Source organism: Chanodichthys erythropterus, chromosome 6, assembly GCF_024489055.1.
Source record: "Chanodichthys erythropterus isolate Z2021 chromosome 6, ASM2448905v1, whole genome shotgun sequence".
NCBI lineage: Eukaryota > Metazoa > Chordata > Actinopteri > Cypriniformes > Xenocyprididae > Chanodichthys > Chanodichthys erythropterus.
This window is the reverse complement of record NC_090226.1, coordinates 24,722,785-24,741,995: the sequence shown is the minus strand read 5'-3', so window position 1 is coordinate 24,741,995 and position 19,211 is coordinate 24,722,785. Positions and strand designations below refer to the sequence as shown.

The window sequence follows — 19,211 nt, the reverse complement described above, 5'->3', positions numbered from 1 at the left end:
GAAAGGTATATGACCTGTGGCCCTATGACCGTTTGCCCCTAATTCAGGCCATGGAGCAGGCCTGTGATCATATCGAAGCAGCTTCTGTGCAGGGGTGGATTCATCACACGAGGCGATTCTTCCAACGGTGCCTTGCCAATGAAGACATAGCCTGTGATGTGGATGAAATCTTATGGCCTGATCCAGCCAGACTGAGAGATGATGAATAGTTACAGTATTCTTGTTGCTTTTACAGTAGTTTTTCTTCAGAGTCAAAGTGTATGTACTTTATGCAGTAATTTTTATTTGTCTACAGATTTTATTTGTTTCATTGATTTCATTGTTGGTTGATTACTGTAACTGATTATGGTTAGAAATACTGTAAGTATTGAAATACTTGAAATATTCAGTCTGCAGCATCAGTGTTGTGCAGTGCCTGGTAAATTTATAGGTGGCCTATTTGTGTACATTCTCCCTATATCTCAAACTAATCATGAAGAATATTGTGGCTCTGTCACTTTTTTTTTTTTTTTTCATCTAAATTATCCCTTACATAATGTCTGGCCAAAAATCGTACTCGGTTACTAACATAACCTCGGTTCCCTGAGATACGGAACGAGTACTGCGTATGGGAAAGGTCTCCTTTTTCCCCGTTACTGAAGCCTTTTTCAATAACGCAGTGTAACTGCATCATCATTGGTTCACTCATAGACAAGCTGTTGAACCAATGACGGCACGGCATAGCTGCGCGACCTATGGCGACAGAGCGCGCGAATATTCCTGCCGAAATGGGCGGGGTTTAGGGCTATATAAGCGAGCGTTTCGCCATAGGATTTCAGGTCATTCGACTGAAGCGACGACACTGAAGCCGCAGCCTCGTGGCACGGCATGTAACGCAGTACTCGTTCCATACATAAATTACATACTCGTTCCTCCGTGCACTGGGCCGCTCTGCCCCGCTGTCTCTTCCTAGCCGGCTCGCGGGAGGAAGAAGATGGGAGGGCGCGAGCGGCGAGATCTGCGAGCGCAGAGAGGCGAGACTCATGTTCTCACAGTGAGAACATGAGGTCCCGTTGAGCGCGGCCTCTGCATGGGGTCTGCCCAGGCAGCCGACGCACTCACCGTGTCCGTCGTCGTCATGCAGAGGGGCTCTGCATGTGCCACACGAGTGGCGCGGCATTTGTAACAACGCCGCCGCCGTTAAAACGGCGTTTGAGGGGCTCTTTTAGAGCGGTGAAAACAGTTATTGGAAAGCTCTTTTAGAGCGGCAATAAACCGCAGAAAAATCTTTTAGGCGCGCCAGATGGCGGCAGGAGACGGGCTGGCAGGCGGCGGGAAGCAGGCGGCTCGAGGCTCGGCTTCTTCCTCGCCGAGCTCAGCAGTCCGCTGCGGGAGCCTCTTTGACGGCGGCGAGAGCTTCTCCCAGGCGGCGAAGGCTTCAGCCGGAGATCAGCGAGGAGCGATGTGAAGTCGTCGCTGAAGTAGAGAGAACTGAAATCCTATGGCGAAACGCCCGCTTATATAGCCCTAAACCCCGCCCGTTTCGGCGGGAATATTTGCGCACTCTGTCGCCATAGGTCGCGCAGCTATGCCGCGCCATCATTGGTTCAACAACTTGTCTATGAGTGAACCAATGACAATGCAGTTACACTGCGTTATTAAAAAAGGCTTCAGTAATGGCGAAAAAGGAGACCTTTCCCATACGCAGTACAAGTGAAGTATCGAAAGGGAACTAGCACATGCTATTTCCTAAAATTAGTTTTTTTACAAATGTGTTTTTTATTTATCACAGCAGTGTGAAACTGGCTGCAATAGTGTCTGATCATTGAGGACGGTGTTGGTTAAATGAAAACTAATAGCATTTTCACAAATGCATATGTTTTGACTGAAGTGTGTCATTTTGCAAACAATCTAGGAATTATGCAAATTTAGTGTGGTGTTTGGATAATTGTGATTATATTTTGAAAAAATAACCCGGTTTTCAAAATTGCATGTAAACAATTGAACAAAACTGTAAAAAACGCCTCGGGTTCGTTTTTTTTTGGTTTGACGCGCCGCGTTAAAAACTGACCGACCAATGAGAGTGGCACTTTTGTTCACTTGCCTGGAGCTGCTGAAGTTACAGTAAAACACGACTTGGTGGCGCTCAAGCACAAAACGATCTTGCCGAGCACACATTGATACCAAGACGATGAAGAGAAAGTAAGTAGACGAGGAAGACCCCTACAAACTATCCCTGCGTCTCAAACAACTCCCTAGCTTACTAGGTCGTATCAGTATACCATGTAAATGAATGTGGCAGACTCCCTACTGAACTAGGGAGCTGAATTGAGTACTGAACTAGGGAGCTGATTGATACGCACGCAAATGGGTGCTCTGCCACTTCTTGGCCACACCAATAGATGTGTATTATTTCTGTATTTTTACTGTTTTTTTTTTTTGTTTTGTTTTTTGTTTTTTTTTAACATTCAAGAAATATAGTTGAGAATGTCTATTTCATAAATATGTTTATTTGCGCCAGCGTTTCTGACTACTATCTCTCATATGTCATATATATGCCATTTAATATCTGCATTTTTATTTTATTTAACTTTAATAATATTATAAATATGTTTATTTGCACTACGGTTAAGCACAAGCACCACATACTGTCAGGGAGTGAATTTGCACGTTTACTCTGCGCATGGCCAGTGAAAATCGCTTGGGTATGAACACAAAAAATGTCTCAAAAACGCTGGCGATAAACGCGTGCAATATTTGTCCTTAAGGCCTATGTACAGAAAAGGCCTATTTCTCTCAAAAATGGGAATGAGTATATATATATATATATATATATATATATATATACACACACACACACACACACACACACATACATACATAACATTGATAAAAAGTGATTACTCGGATTTAAACCTACCTATATTGTAGTTACATAAAATATTCACAGGCAGATTGCTTTATGTATTTCCCCAGCATCGAAATCAGGCACATATAAATGTCAGGAAACACATCGCGTTTTCGCAGTTTCCCCTATTAAATCCAGTCATGTGTTACGTCCCAGGCATAAAGTTTGTCTAGGGAAAGGGGAGTAACAGTGAAAAGAAAATAAATGGGATGTTGGGGTGAGTGAGTGTGCCCGTCCCTTGCCCTGCACGACAGACACAAGTTGAAGCTCAACAAAAAGGTTTATTAACAAAAGATATTTTTAGACAAAGTAAAAAAAAAAGTAAATCAAGAGGAAGCAAGAGACTTCAGGAGGGGGTATTGCCAAAATAACAAACAAAAGTACCCTCTGACTAGTTAAGAAGTAAAACTACTTAGACTACCAAAAGAAAACAAATAAACAACAGAAAAGTACGCTAACTCCAAACTAGCCAAAAACAGGAGAAAACTTATTACAAAAATCAAATAGGCACCCACCTCCCTACAGCTTCCAACACGTTTGAGCATGTAGATGACAGCAATAATGAATAGGTGACCAAAACTCAGGCTATAATAAGTAGTGATGGCCGATTTCGAAACACTGCTTCATGAAGCTCCGAAGCTTCATGAATCTTTTTGTTTCGAATCAGTGATTCGGAGCGTGTATCAAACTGCCAAAGTCACGTATTTTAGTAAACGAGGCTTCATTACGTCATCACTGTTTCGAAACAGTTCGAAATTTCAATGGTTCACCGATAGAGGGCGATGATAAAGTGAGCCCATGAATCATGCAGATTCACTGAGAACTATTGAACAAGTGTCTAGGGCTTTACCCTATGGTTTTACCTGATCTCTGATCAGTTTTATACATTTGTAGATGTTTTAATTATACATTAGAATAATTAAAATTAATAATGGTAGTTATTAATCTCTTATTTGCCTGTTTAGCTTGAGCCATGGAACAGAGAAACAAGCCTTGAAAATGGATAAAAGAACACATATTATACACTATACACTATATATTTAATCTTATTAGATGATTAGTTAATTCCATTTCATTGGTTTTACTTTCAATAAAACCTTTGCCATACATTTGTTAAAGTGTATTTTTAATGCATGTTTGGCCTGAGTTTTGTTGCATTTGCACTGCTCTGACCACTAGGGGTCACCGTGGAGACGGGTGTCAGATTGTTTCGAAGCCTCGAATCATTACGGCACATTTGATTCAGCTGCTTCAGTGTTTCATGAAGCCTCGATCTGCCCATCACTAATAATAAGCCTATTAGCTATGTAGAAAAGCTTCACCGTCTCACACAATCAATCACAGAACTCAGCACAACAAGCAGAGCAGGAGAGGAACACAACACTCTGGAAGGCAGGCTTCAGTTTGAGTAACTCTGGGAGCTTCTTTTCAGGGTGCAGCCACAACGAGCCCCAGGTGTGATCAATCAACTAGATCTCTCTCTCCCCAGCACCTAATAGAGCAGCAGAGAGAGACACACAGAGAAAAGAGAAGAAAAAAAAAAACAGCGCACAGGACAGAATATATACACCAATGACACAATCATAGAACGTAACACATGCCGCAGGTTCTTTTGCCACTCAGTCCAACTGAGGGAGCGCGTTCCTGCGTGAAAGTGACGTTGATGCATACCCTCTATTGGGGGATGAATGGCACAACAATGGGCCTCAGGATCTCGGTGGGATTCAAAATGCCATCAATAAAATGCACCTGTGTTCGTTGTCCATAACATACGCCTGCCCATGGGCGACATTTGACTCTCGAGTTACGGGGGGCAAGACATTTTTTTTATTATTATTATTTATTTATTTTTTATTTATTTATTTTTTTGCAGGTAAATGTCTTTTTGTACCTTCATCAGCAAATTATTCGCAGAAGTTTTAAGCAAACAAGTTTGTTTGCTTTTTCTTTTTTTACTCATTTATTTAATAATTCACTTAATTTTATTATCACGGGAAATGACGCGGACGATATCTGAATCAGTGTCCATCATTTTAAAGAAAAATGTCACGTCGCAATAATTAATATATATCCATGAAGCCAAGCCAGTTCATATACCACAAACAATATGCAAATTTTGCGTTAGAGTTATGCGGGTGAAGTCTCACTAGAGAACAGTAGTGGCTTCTGGCCATAAATATAGGTAGGACAGATTCTGGGTCTAAGCACTAGTTTATTATAGCCATTTTGTAAGCTTTATATTCTAATCGCTGAACACATCAGACACACTTTTGGCAGAAATTGAATGTCCTTGCGTTATTCAGCCTGAGGGTGGCGCTGTAATGATGATTGACAGAATTTAGTACACACAACACAGAATCTTAGAACTGTATTTATTGCTTCCGAATTTTGTTTTAGAATATTGTTTTAGGATAGTTATGTAGGAATTCGAGTAAGGAAAAAAGTCATGTCTATTTTCAGAACAAACATAAACAACAGAACTACTATAAAAGCTATTAAATGAGCACGTTTAAATTAAAGGGTTTTTATACTCATTAATTTGATACGCTACCCCACATAGGAAGAACAGATATGCCAAACAGTTACTGACCTGAAGCAGACACATCTGAAGCAGAATGATATCGTCTTGATCTGGAGCGAGGTGTACGTGTTGTTTAACGTGGAAATAAGCGGGCAGCCAGAAATCTGCCACAATGGCTCTATGAGGGTGCTGCAGTTCCATTTTACACCACAGATTTACATAGGAAAGTTGTGTGGCGCTGTAGAGTTGGGAAGGGCTCTGAGACCGGCTGCCCCTCTTAGTATTATGAATACATGCCTGTCGAATCCATGCTCTTCATTTTAATATATCCTGCTCACTTTACGACTTAAAATAGTCTAGAAAATCTGAAAAATATTTGTTGCAGAATACTGAACACATTCATAATTTATTATTAATTCAGTGTACATAGGGGTAGGCCTATATGTTAGGATGAATATTTTGGTGAGGCTCTGCCCCACCTGCCCATACAGAGCCGTGGCTGCTATCCACCTGTTTCCGTGGGGCGCTACTGTAAAAGAGGACGTGGGTACAACTTCCGGTGAGGCGGCAGAAAGAAGTCTTACTGTGCGTTCACACCGCCGGCGAGAGCGTCAACAGTCGCCTTTGCCGCCCTGCCAACAACGCTGTACTGTTCGTTCAAACCGCCGCCGACGGGAGGGTCAAAGTAAATGACAAGTCGCGTCAACCAATCGGAAGTCTCTCAAGCGAGGACCTCTACATTCCAATTGGTTGCCGCCGAACTGCGTCATAGCTCATTACCATAAAGTTAACCTGATTTCAACTCTCCTCGACGCTCTCACGTCCAAGAAGCGCCGCGCCGCTCTCGCCGGAGCTCGCCGCCGGCTCTCATTGAAAATGAATGACTAGCGTCACTTTGACGCTCTCGCCGCCGGCGGTGTGAACACACAGTTAGGCCGTTTCTCAATATGCGTACTTGTCTGTTCTTGTGGACTTGTTAAACGTCATCAGTCGCTGTCCAAGTACTGTTCCAATTCAAAGTTCGCATCTAGCCAAGTTCAGTTCAAATTCCCGGATGAGTTCTTGATCCGCCCCTTTTATCAAGGATGCATCGAGAGGTGACTTGTGCAAACTTGAGACAGCCAGGTATCCCTGAATGCATCTCACACTAACCAGCAAGCGTCAATAGTAAAGGAGAAACCCCCACATAATTTAAACATATTACTGTTTTTATGTTATGATATGTAGTTTTAAGAGTTTTTCAGGTGAGAATGTGCTGGTTTAAAGCTCAAATTTGTGGTTTCTTGATAAAGATTGCGCCTTTCCGACAATTTGAACTGACATTGTCGGAGTTGTGAGATCCAGGCGATCACCGGACGCTCAGCGCTCATGTGCCCAGCCGAGAGCAGCCTTACCTCGGCTAGTCCTTCTGACGTTTGCCGCTGGCTCCGTTTTGGCTGAGGGCAACGTGACGTTTCATAACTTTATATGGTTATTTAACTTTTGTATCCTACTAAAGCGCTGATTTTGTACGCTTGACTAAATTGTTTGCTTTATTTCTTATTGTATATTCTTACCTTTTATAATGGCTATTATTGATCATTAACGGTCCCATTCTTCGTGATCCCATGTTTCAAACTTTAGTTAGTGTGTAATGTTGTTGTTAGTGTATAAATAAAATCTGTAAAATTTTAAAGCTCAAAGTTCAATGCCAAGCGAGATATTTTATTTAACAGAAGTTGCCTACATCGAACGGCCAGTTTGGACTACATCCCTCTACTTCCTTCTTTAATGACATCACTAAAACAGTTTTTTGACAAAAGGTGCGTTCACGTGGCCTCGTAATTCCTGTAATTACAAGATTCTAGCTTGTAAAAAGCGTTCACATCCTCGTAGAGCTCGTAATTACAGCTTGTAAGCTGGGAGTTTTCTGAAAGCTCCCAGATGTACCACGTGGCCGCTGTACCACCTGACTGCTGTTGATTCATTTAGGCGTTGATAGTGGTGCCATGGAAACGCATAATTCCCAGTCCAAGGACCAAAACGACGTGAACAGCTCCGAATATAACATCACGTGTTGTCATTTCAAGATTCCGGTTAATACGAGGTGACGTGAATGCAGCTTAACATCCGCCCACAGGAATACACAAGAGTTGCGTTTGTAGAGTGTGTTTGTCACCATGTCGTCGAAACGCTGTTATTTACATCCCGCAGTCCAATCACCGGGTCTGATTCCGGCTCAGATTGATAGGGTAAAATTAAAGACATGTTTACAATAACACTGAGTGCATGCATCTCCACGTTATGGTAAGAGGCATGACCTTTCCGGGCAAGGAGCGCGAAGCTGCTGTCGAATCACAACACAGGAACCGCTGGCACAATCAGAACTCCTTAAGTATTTTTGCAGGAGGGACTTCATAGAACAAGGAAGTCATCAGCCCGTTTTTATGACAGTGGGAAAAGCGGTATACAGATAAGTAAATTATGTGAAAAATACTGTGTTTTTTTTACACGCGAAACATGAACACATGTTATATTGCACACTATAAACACAATCAAAGCTTCAAAAAAAACACGAAAAACGGGACCTTTAAAACTGACATAAAACAAATAGAGACATTGTTTTATGTTATAGCCTATTTCATTTTATTACAGTGAAGTTAATCAGAGTATGCACAAATAGTATTACATTTAATATTTTTGAAATATATACGAAAAGAGGCAGGGTTGTTTAATATTTCGTTTTGTTATAAATATAGGCCTATGCACATTGCAGATCACTCGTTGCCCGAGACTATTAGGCTAATATGTTTTTGTTTGTTTTTTAAATAAAACGAAAAGAGGCAGAGTGGTGTTTTATAACAAATTTTGTTTTATTCTTGGCTAAAATATACATAAAGAGAAGCCAGAGCGAGCTGAGTGATGTTATCAAGAACGCTGCCGTTCCATTTGCAGAATCACCGAACTTGTGTTCTCCGGTCCACGGGAGTTCGTTCTCTTGAGTCGAACTTGCTAAGTCCTAACTACCAAGGACGCGAGTCCGAAGTTTGTGAACTTGGTTTTGAGAAACGGCCCTTAAATCTTTGAGTTCAGCTCATAAAAAATAGGGGGCAAAAATAAAAGTGTTGCATTTATAATTATGTTCAGTGTAGAACCAACTACATTTTTTTTCAATTATACACTGTGTGCAGAATTATTAGGCAAGTTGATTTTCTGATCATATTTTTTTTCCAAGCACATTTTACCAATTCCAATCCACATCAATCTTAATAACTACTATTAATATTGTTTTTAATCATTTATAAGTGATATATAATTATTCATGAAGGCTGGAAATGAAAAATGCCCTATATTCAGGTGTGCAGAATTATTAGGCAGGTTTTCTTTTACAGATAAAATGAGCCAAAAAAGAGATTTAACTCAGACTGAAAAGTCAAAAATTATTAAATACTCATGAAAAGGACGCAATACTAATGTAATACTAGAAATTGCAAAGTTAAAGCATGACCATTGGACAGTGAAATGCTCATTGGGTCAGCGGGGTCATACAAAAACAGCTGGAGAAGAAAAGACACGTTAACTGCAAAATAATTAAGAATTAAGGTGAAGAATTAAGTGTGAAACCATCAGGAACCCTTTAGTCTCCAGCGCCACCATTTCCCAGTACTGAAACCTACCTGGAGTCTTCAGAAGTGTGAGGTGTCAGGATCTCAGAGACTTAGGTTAGGTGAAGAATCCTAAAAAATGACCCGCTCTTAATAAGAATCACAAGCTGAAGTGTTATAAAATACATGAAGACTGGGTTTTTATAGGCCTTATAGACAGACAGCTTGAGAGTGACTCCTGAAGGACCAGCACCACATCCTCTTGTACCACTGTTTGAAGAATTTATCTTCCAGAATCTGGCAGTAAGTTTTGGAAGATCATTTAGTCCATCTCTGCAAGATGGACATTTCAGGATAAGAGATGGACTAAAAGTGAACTCCCACACCTTACAGCCAGATTCTGGAAGATAGAAGATAGAAGACAGAACCCTCATGCTATGTCCTCCTTTTTAAAGCTTGAAAGCCTCAGTCACCATTTATTGTGACTGCATAGAAAAGAAAAACCAGGAAATTATTTAAAAAAAATCTTTTTATATTACACAGAAGAAAGAAAGTCATACAGGTTTGGAACGGCATGAGTAAATGACAACAGAATTTTTCTTTTCTTTTTTTCTGTGAACTACCACTGTGAAGTGAGGAGAGACTGAATACAGAGTCTGTCTCTGCCTTCATAACAGCTGTTTTAACAGAGAACTGCACCAGACTGCCTCAGTGAACTCATCTTTCCCACCTACACTCCATCAGGACTTCAGAGAACTGAGGATGTAATCTACAGTCACACACAATAAGGCACACAAACATGCTCCTAGAGCTGCATAGATGAAATAATGAAATAAACATAACAAATCACTTATTAGAGTAGCTAAATGAGGGGTGGTGGGGCTTAGTAGACATTCTGATTACTCTCTGAAATTTTCCATTTTGCCTCAATCATATCGCCAGTCATTTTACTGTTTATCCAGTTAACCCATGATGCTCCTTTTATGATTTAGCAAATTGCTGCAGATTCCATTGAAATTCACCAATGAATCTGTCTTAAAGGCATAGCACACACAAAAAATTGAAAATTCTGTTATCATTTACTCACCCACTGTTAGATTATTTTCTTTATCTGTCAGTGCCCTCAAATATTCTCAGCCACAGAAAGAAATTAACACAAACACATAGTTCATTGTTTAAGCTTCTTCAAAGTTTATTGTTCAAGTGTCGGCTTATATACATTTGTGAACAATGGTAAAGGTGATTTCCTTCTTCTTTCATTAACGAGTTCGTTTGCCCATATAATCTTTAGGGTATTAGGTTAGCTAATTTGGCTTGCTGTCCACTGAGGAGGGGCTCGATGAAGCATCTTCAACTCGAGCTCTGATACACCCCCCAGTGAATAAATAGGATGTGATTACATAGGGCAAGGTACCTGAAATGAAGGTGGAGTTTGGGGAGGTGGAGGGATGCTGAAACAGCTGAGACTGAAGAGAGGTAAGCAGCTGCTTATATATTCTCTGGCTGTTGATTGGAAGATTAGATGGGTTCGCTCCTCCCTAAATTACGTTTAGGAACTTCACTTATCTCATAATGACATTTGTCTCCCCCATACATTACATTTGTCACCTATGTACAAAAAACACAGAGAGTGAATCACTTAAATGATCATTGTACACAAAAGTGATCTGCTACCTTTGTTCTATCTCTGTTGCAGTACTTGCATGAGAATGGAGTTGTTCACAGAGACCTCAAACCAGAAAATCTCCTCTATGCTGACTTGTCAATAGACGCACCTCTCAAGATTGGTAACAAACTGTATACTCATACATTTAATCCATTATGTCTTTGATGTGGGAAAAATGAGACTGAACAGTGAGTTCTTCACTCTTCAGGTTTTTATTGATTCAGTCTTTTCTGTAATGTCCACAGCGGACTTTGGCCTTTCTAAAATAATTGATGAGCAAGTGACGATGAAGACAGTATGTGGGACCCCCGGCTACTGCGGTGAGTCAGAATTTAAGATAACACATTATTTGTATTTTGATTTACCCACCCTATTACTTATTTCCTTATTTTTAGATAAACATGTACCTCTAAAATAAATCATTTTAGGTGTCCACAAGCAAGTGAATTCCAGTGAATGATTTATAAAGTTTTATAAGCCAATTAATTTGCAATCATTTGCCTCTATTCACACATCCACTCAGCTCCTGAAATCCTCAGAGGAAACGCTTATGGTCCTGAGGTTGACATGTGGTCCGTGGGAGTCATCCTTTATATTTTGTGAGTATTACATTTACATTAAAGAGGTCATGAACTGCGTTGGTTTATTGTTTTATAATGTTTCCTGGGGTGCACTTATAATGTTAGTATGCTTTTTACACCCCAAATTGTCATAATTTATAAATAAAAGGCATTTTTCCTACCTTGATTTTAGCCTCTGGTTTGAACACTCCGTTTTAAGGGGCGTGTCTGCTGTGAGACTTCATTGTAAACGCCCACTGCTGTGATTGGCTGACATCTTTGCAGTGAGAGCCGTGACGTAGATGCTAAGCGCCGAGTTTTACATTGTAGGTTAGAGAAATCGAAAACCGAAACGACCGCGGAAATGGGAAACGAGACACGGGATGCAATTCGCTCTGTTATGGAGAACATTCAACTCTTTTTCAAACTGAAGCCAGAACAAGAAGAGTGTTTGATAAACATTTGTTTTATCATGTGTTTACAACAGGTTTACAGTGGAAGTTCAATCATAGATTTGAGTTTGATGCATGATGTCTGTGCTTCGATGCGGCTGTACAGGCACATAACATACGTCATAACTAAACGTATCTGATTGGCTTACGGGTAACCAATGATTTTAAACTTCAGACAAGCGCCCCCTAGCGAGAGAGAAAACACTTCTCTATTATGCCATTCCAGACTCTGTCTACGAAGCAAAGTGAAGTAGCAGAGTCTGGTATTACCAGGCTAATTACAGCTCTCAAGGTTAACTAATCGTGAAAAGTGTTGCATTACATTTAGATCTATGGCGTTATATTTAGATCATGGCATGAAAGGGTGCAGAGATGAACACTGTGTAGCTGATCACAGACATGTTGAGTGAATGAAAGCAGTGATCTCGTCATTGAAACTCAATTTCTGCACACTAACAAATGACACACAGACAAAGATCATCTGACTGTACATGAATCATTAATATCAGATCAGGGATTAGAATTAACCCAGTTACTGACATGTTGTAGCGTTACTGTCGAGTCCAGGTCCCGCACAATATTTTGTAATCCTCAACAGCATGTTTGCTTGGTAGCTCGATCTGGTTTAGCACCACGTAGGCCTATGTTACTTAGGCCAAAGAATATACATTAACAAGAAGCGACACTTAATAGAAAGTTTCATTGAAACACCAGCGCCCAGCAGCAGCCCTGCGTTTCCGCCATTTTGTGGTGAAAGCGAGTCGGCAGTCCAATAGTTTCTATCAGCTGCTTTGTTTAAAAAAAAAAAGTTTACAGTTTATTTTACACACTTTGTGTTTAAGTCTTCCACTTTTTTCACAAAACCTTTTCTCTCTAGTTAGTTTGGGTTAAAAATCTTCAAGTTCAAGTGTTAGTATTATAAACACTGAATTAATAACAACATATGAAATTAAATTAAGAACATGCATCAGAAAAATTGGGAATGTTGGACAATAAACAACTTGATGTTGCAGTGTTGTCTATGTCAATTTCACGAGTTCACACTTACAAATAATCAGATAGAAAATAGTATGCGTAGTTGGGTAACACTTTACAATAACAGTACATGAATAACCATGAACTAATACCTGAGTTAATAGTTACTTCAACATGAACTCATGATTAGTTAAGATATGAACTAATGAAGAGTGATCCTTAACTACGACAGGAGTCATAGGGATTCATGCATGAAAACAGCAGCCTTAACTACGCGTTAATACATGTTTGATAATTAATGCAATAATTAATGCAATCTTCAATGATAGAAATTTTCCGTTGTATTGGAATGATGTTATTAGTTGAGTTGGATATGGCGGCTTGCAGGTATGTGTGAGAGAACGAGCTGGAGCTAAAACTAGCTGATAGGTGTTCGTTGGGCTTTCTTTAATATGGAAGCGATTAGATCGGATGTAGTTCTTAAGCTTCCAGTGACCAAATGTTTGAATCTGATGCTGGAAGTGGCCTTTTTGGGTGGCTGTAGTTGCTGCTCCTATGCAGAATGGATTGTAGGGTTCTAGGGGAGGCAGCTTGAATAATGAAGTTGAGAGAGGTGTCAAGGATTGCGAGGAATATGGGTGAGTCGACCGTGTCTAATATATATGCTTTCACTCATGCTGATTGGGTAGATATGTTGATTACTGATTGCTGACAGCTGGCCGAGATGACGTCAGATTATTTGAACGTTGCTCCTCCCAAATTTTGTTAATAAAACATCATTAAATCTCTTGTATTTGACCAGAAAGAACACACATGAATGACTGTAACTATATGTTACTGCCTCTGAAATAAAGAAACATGCAGCATAACATTGACGTTTTCTGGCTCATCCTGGACTGAAGCACAGGCTCTACTCTCCAGCACGATGGTGACCCATAAAACACATGATAGAAACACTTTGTAACAAGATGGCGACGCGCATAGACGCTGCGGCTCAGTGCTTTCACTTTCTGTGTTTTGTTTTGTTTCGGTTTTTTGTTTTATTAGTGGGTTATGTGCTTCTCATTCACAATACATTCTGTTGGGCAAACAATGTCTATGACCGGCACGATCTCCTAAAGATAGGAGTTTTGAGCGAGAGCAGCATTACAGCAGAATTTCTCAGCTCACACAACATACCGGTGGATATAGCGAGGAGTCCTGGCTCTCCGTGGACTGTCATCCCCGCGGGAAGGAGGCGGAGGCGGCGGCGAGAGAGAAGGCAAAGATGAGGCTGCAGGGCCGGCGTGCTAGCAAGGCTACGTAAGCAGCCATACAAACCACCACTTCCCAGCCTTTTCCTCACCAACGCAAGATCCGTCGTAAATAAAATGGATGAATTGAGACTGCTGGCTGCTACGAACTTTGCCAGTAGGGACAGTTGCATTTTACTTGTTACTGAAACCTGGTTACATTCATCCATTCCGGACTCTGCTATTGAGCTAACAGGCTACACGGTACAACGTCATGATAGGACCATTGACTCCGGTAAGGGCAGGGGAGGGGGACTTTGTGTGTACATTAATAACAACTGGTGCACTAACATAGAGACTGTAGCCAGTCACTGCTCCCCAGACCTGGAGTGTGTGACTGTTAAATGCAGACCCTTTTACCTACCAAGGGAGTTTACTGTGGTCATGATAACTGCTGTGTACATTCCACCGGATGCTAATGCTAACTCGGCTCTCGGACACTTGTACAGTAACGTTTGTTTACAGCAGAGCATGTTTCCCGATGCCGTGGATATAATTGCAGGGGATTTCAACCATGCAGATTTTAAAGCAGTGCTCCCTAAATTTCATCAGCATGTAAAATGTGCTACCAGAGGAGCTAATATATTGGACAAGGTCTACACAAATATAAAACTGGGCTATAGAGCTAGACCATTACCACATCTGGGTCAGTCTGACCATACGTCCCTGCTCTTAATCCCGGCATACACCCCTCTCAGGAAAACTGCTCTTACCACCACCAGGACTGTCAAAACCTGGCCAGTTGGAGCCTCTCAACAGCTGCAGGATTGCTTTGACAGAACCAACTGGGATATCTTTGAACACCAGGACCTTGAAGTGTTTACAGACACTGTCTTGTGTTATATAAAGAACTGCACAGACATTGTCACAGTGGATAAATACATCCGGGTCTATCCCAATCGGAAACCTTGGATGACCAGGGTGGTCCAGCGGCTGCTGAAGGAGAAAAACAACGCCTTCAGGTCTGGCGACAGGGCTCTTTACAGCACAGCCCGAGCCAATTTGAAGAGAGGCATCAGAAGAGCCAAGGCGGACTATAGGAAGAGGATTGATGACCATCTGGATAGTAACAACAGCAGGCAGGTGTGGCAGGCAGTTCAGTATCTCACCAACTTCAAGTCCGGCCATGGAGCTGCTGAGGGCAACGCCTCACTGGCAGAGGAGTTGAACCTCTTCTTTGCCCGCTTTGAGGTGGAATTAAACAATACAGCCACACAGCACCCGATGGCCCACAACAACTTCAAATCCACCCTCTCTGTGGCGGAGTATTAGGTGAAGCGCACGTTTAGAGCCATCAACCCCAGGAAAGCGGCGGGTCCTGACGGTATCCCCGGACGTGTCCTGAAAGACTGTGCAGACCAGTTGGCTGGGATCTTCACTACAATCTTTAACAAATCTTTATCCCTGTCTGTTGTACCACCCTGCTTGAAATCCTCCATTATAGTCCCTCTGCCCAAAAGATCATCCATTACCAGCTTCAATGATTACCGGCCAGTAGCACTTACCCCTGTGGTAATGAAGTGCTTCGAAAAGTTGGTGAGGAGACACATTTTATCATTTTTACCCCCCAACTTTGATCCACATCAGTATGCCTATAGAGCAAATAGGTGCACAGAGGATGCAGTAGCTGTAGCTCTTCACACTGTGTTGACCCTCCTGGAGCAGCGGGGGAACTACGCTCGGCTCCTCTTTGTGGACTACAGCTCTGCGTTCAACACCATCCTCCCCCACAGATTAGTGGGTAAACTGTTGGACCTGGGTCTGCCTAACTCCATATGTCTTTGGATCAAGGACTTCCTGACAGGACGCACACAGAGGGTCAGAGCAGGCCCCCACATCTCTACAGCTCTTAGTCTCAGCACTGGCTCCCCTCAGGGTTGTGTGTTGAGCCCCCTGCTCTATACCCTCTATACATATGACTGCACACCTTTCCATTCCAGCAACATCTTCGTCAAATTTGCTAACGACACTACAGCAGTGTGGCTGATCTCAGGGGGTGATGAGTCAGCCTACCGGGATGATGTGAAGCGGCTGTCAGGGTGGTGCAGAGACAACAACCTGCTCCTGAACACGTCAAAGACAAAGGAGTTAGTTATTGATTTTAGGAGGAAAAAAAAACTGACATACATCCGATATTCATTGGCGGGGACAGTGTTGAGAGGGTAACAGACTTTCGTTTCCTGGGAGTTCATATTGAAAAGGACTTAACATGGGGCATGAATACCACAGAATTAGTGAAGAAAGCACAGCAGAGACTCTACATTCTGAGGGTCCTTAGGAAGAACAACATCACTCAGAGTCGGCTGGTATCCTTCTACCGTTCCACCATAGAGAGCATTCTCACTTACTGCCTCTGTGTGTGGTTTTCCAGCTGCACTGTGGCATGCAAAAAACAGCTTCAAAGGGTCACCAGGGCTGCTGAGAAAATCATTGGGTGTCGTCTCCCAACCTTGGAGGATCTACACAGTTCTCGTTGCCTCAAGAGAGCTTACAGCATTATAAAGGATACATCTCACCCAGGTCACTCTCTTTTCAGTCTGCTTCCTTCAGGCAGGTGGTATAGATCCATCAGAACAAGGACAAACCGACTCAAAAACAGTTTTTTTCCAATTGCTGTACAAGCTCTAAATGCCACCTAGCATAATGTTGCATTACATATGTAAGAAAGTTTTTTTTTTTTTTTTTTTTCTTCATGATTAAATAAGGTTTTCTTCTTCCTTGTAATAAGAGCTTTGTATTAATTGTGATGTGCAATATATTCTTTATTCAACATAAAGAATACATATTATTTATTACTTATTTACGTTTATTATTTGTATGTGGGTGCACTTGAATAACTAAATTTTGTTGTACAGCTGTACAGTGACAATAAAAATTTCTATTCTATTATTCTATTCTATTCTAAATCACAACAGAACATGAAACACTAACAGATCTCTCAAGATCTCAGCATCTTCACTTATTACAATCCAGACTTTATTTCATATTAATTTAAGAAAACAGAAAAAATACTATATAAAAAATACAGTAAATTTTCTGTAAAAAATATGTGAATTACTGTAATTTTTCATTAATGTCATAACACATAAAATAACAGCCGAGTTGCTAATTTATATACATTGTAATTTTACAGAGTTTTGAGTATAATTTAAAAGAAAAGAAAATGACAGTTATTTTCCATAAATTTTTTTACAGTGTTGGAGCCATACAATTTACTGATGACTTAATTTAAAAAACTGTTCTATTGCGCTTCTGATTTGGCAGTAAAATTGTGAAGATGCGAAGGATTAGTATTTTCACCCCATAATGGCGGCCGCGCTACCGGAACGCCATCTAGTGGTTGTTACCCAAAAAGTATCAAAGTGTCGCTTCTTGGGTTCTAAGCTTTTTGCTTATAGGCTACCTATTCTATTGCATGTTATGTGCGAATCGGTGGGCGGGGCTAAACAGGCAGGAATGAAGTAGGCGTTGATCTTCTGCAGAGGTGGTGCTTGCTGCCCTTTGACGTCATAGATCCCCACTTTGTAAATCCTGTCGTTTTCTGGGTCTGGTGTCAATTAAAGCTTTTATTGGACTAACAAGGAAGTTTTCAGCTCTGAAACTTACAGGATATTCTTATAGTATGATGACCTCTTATATGTCAAAAGCTCAAGGAAAATTTTATTTCTCAGTTCATCACCCCTTTAATGTTTATTCATTGTGCAGACTCTTTTATCTGACTTGCGAGTAGTATATGGAAAAATGTAAACACAAGTGCTTAATCATATGATTTTTTTATTGTAAAATAACACCTTAGTGGCATATTAAAAGTGGTAATGTATAATGTCATATTTTTGAGTTATTGTATTTTTTCATAATACAGCTATGTCATAATTATTCAACCCCTATTCAATATTGCTGTTTTTAAATCACTTACTATGGTAGGGTACAAAATTGTGTTAAAAATCAGTTAAGCGTTTGGGAACTATATAACAGCACTTTAGTTGAGACACATAAATTTAGCTCATGCATGTGATGAATTTGAGTAGCAGATATGGGCAAGAGAAAAGCTCTATCACAAAACCTAAGAGAAGAAGGCTATGGCTACAAGATATTTCCAAGACACTAAAAGTTCTTAGAAACACAGTTGGCAGCATTGTTTAAAATGCATGGTACCATAGCAAACCCTCTAGCATGGAAGAAAAATCACAATTTTATCAAGGGGAATAATATTTTTGTTTAGCATAGCTGACCCTCAAAACCCTCAAGACTTGCAAGATGACCTGATGAGAGGAGAATAAAACATTTCAATGCAGATTATAAGAAGTACACTAAAGACTATAAAAATATTGACTTCATGCCCAAACACCTTGACCACTCTTGACCAAGAAAACAGGGTGACTTGAATATGCTAAAAAAGCATTTGATTAGTTCTGGAAGAATGTTTTATGGAACGATGAGACCAAAGTATCAGGACATTTTGGCAAAAATTATAAAGCATTCAGTGTGTAAACTAAAGCTTCACTGGATCACTGGACTTTCCAGCTGGACAATGATCCCAAGTATCTCAAAGTATCCCAAATCTACCAAGTTTGATGGAGGGATCGGTCCTGGAATGTTCTTGAGTGACCTGCTCAGTCTACAGAATAAAATCCCCTTGAAAACAGTTTCACTTTGCCCCCAGTTCCTCAGAAGGAGAGCTAGCTTTAGCCACACTCGCCTTTTTGCTCTTATCCCCAGTAACTTGTTCCTGGAAAGGGCACAGACTATTTATAAAGAGGAGCTGAAAGCATTGGAAAAAGGGGGCAAGAGCTTGGGTCTCCGTCCTGCTCAAACAGTCTCCTCTTTCTTCACCACACCCATAGCTCCCGATCTGTGTATGGCTTTCTCCTATTGTGCTGACTTTGCCCTCCACTTCTCGTAGAGAAAAGCCGGGCAGGCAGCCACACTCGTCTTCTGTTCTTAGGAAGGGCCTGATTGAACCCAGCAAAGGATATACTTCCCGAAAGGCAGACAACTGCGTTCTCACCTCTCTAAACCTGTCCACCACCATCTCAACAGCAGTGCTAAACAGCCCAGAGGGGCATCAAGGAGGACAGCTTTATCTGACTCCTTGATCCCTGACAAATTAAGCCAAAGATGTCTCTCTGTTGCCACCATAACATGGAGAGCCAGATCTATGGCCATATGCAGTTCAGATGCAGCTCATCAATGATTTATCAGAATCACTGATGAGCAATGAGTCCTTGCTTTCCGTGACCTTGCTTTCCTGAGCTGGCTTCTGCTTCTGGCACA

At 41.1% G+C, this 19,211-nt stretch overlaps 1 protein-coding gene across 1 annotated transcript in view; it reads left to right on the top strand.

Annotated features, from left to right (window-relative positions):
• Nucleotides 1-19,211, top strand: part of si:ch73-60h1.1 (calcium/calmodulin-dependent protein kinase type IV) — a 205,063-nt gene that overhangs the window by 34,877 nt on the left and 150,975 nt on the right. The window contains exons 6-8 of the mRNA XM_067387405.1: nt 10,689-10,779; nt 10,904-10,978; nt 11,182-11,257. Of these exons, the coding sequence (XP_067243506.1) occupies nt 10,689-10,779; nt 10,904-10,978; nt 11,182-11,257 (242 nt within the window). The remainder of the gene's footprint in view (nt 1-10,688; nt 10,780-10,903; nt 10,979-11,181; nt 11,258-19,211) is intronic.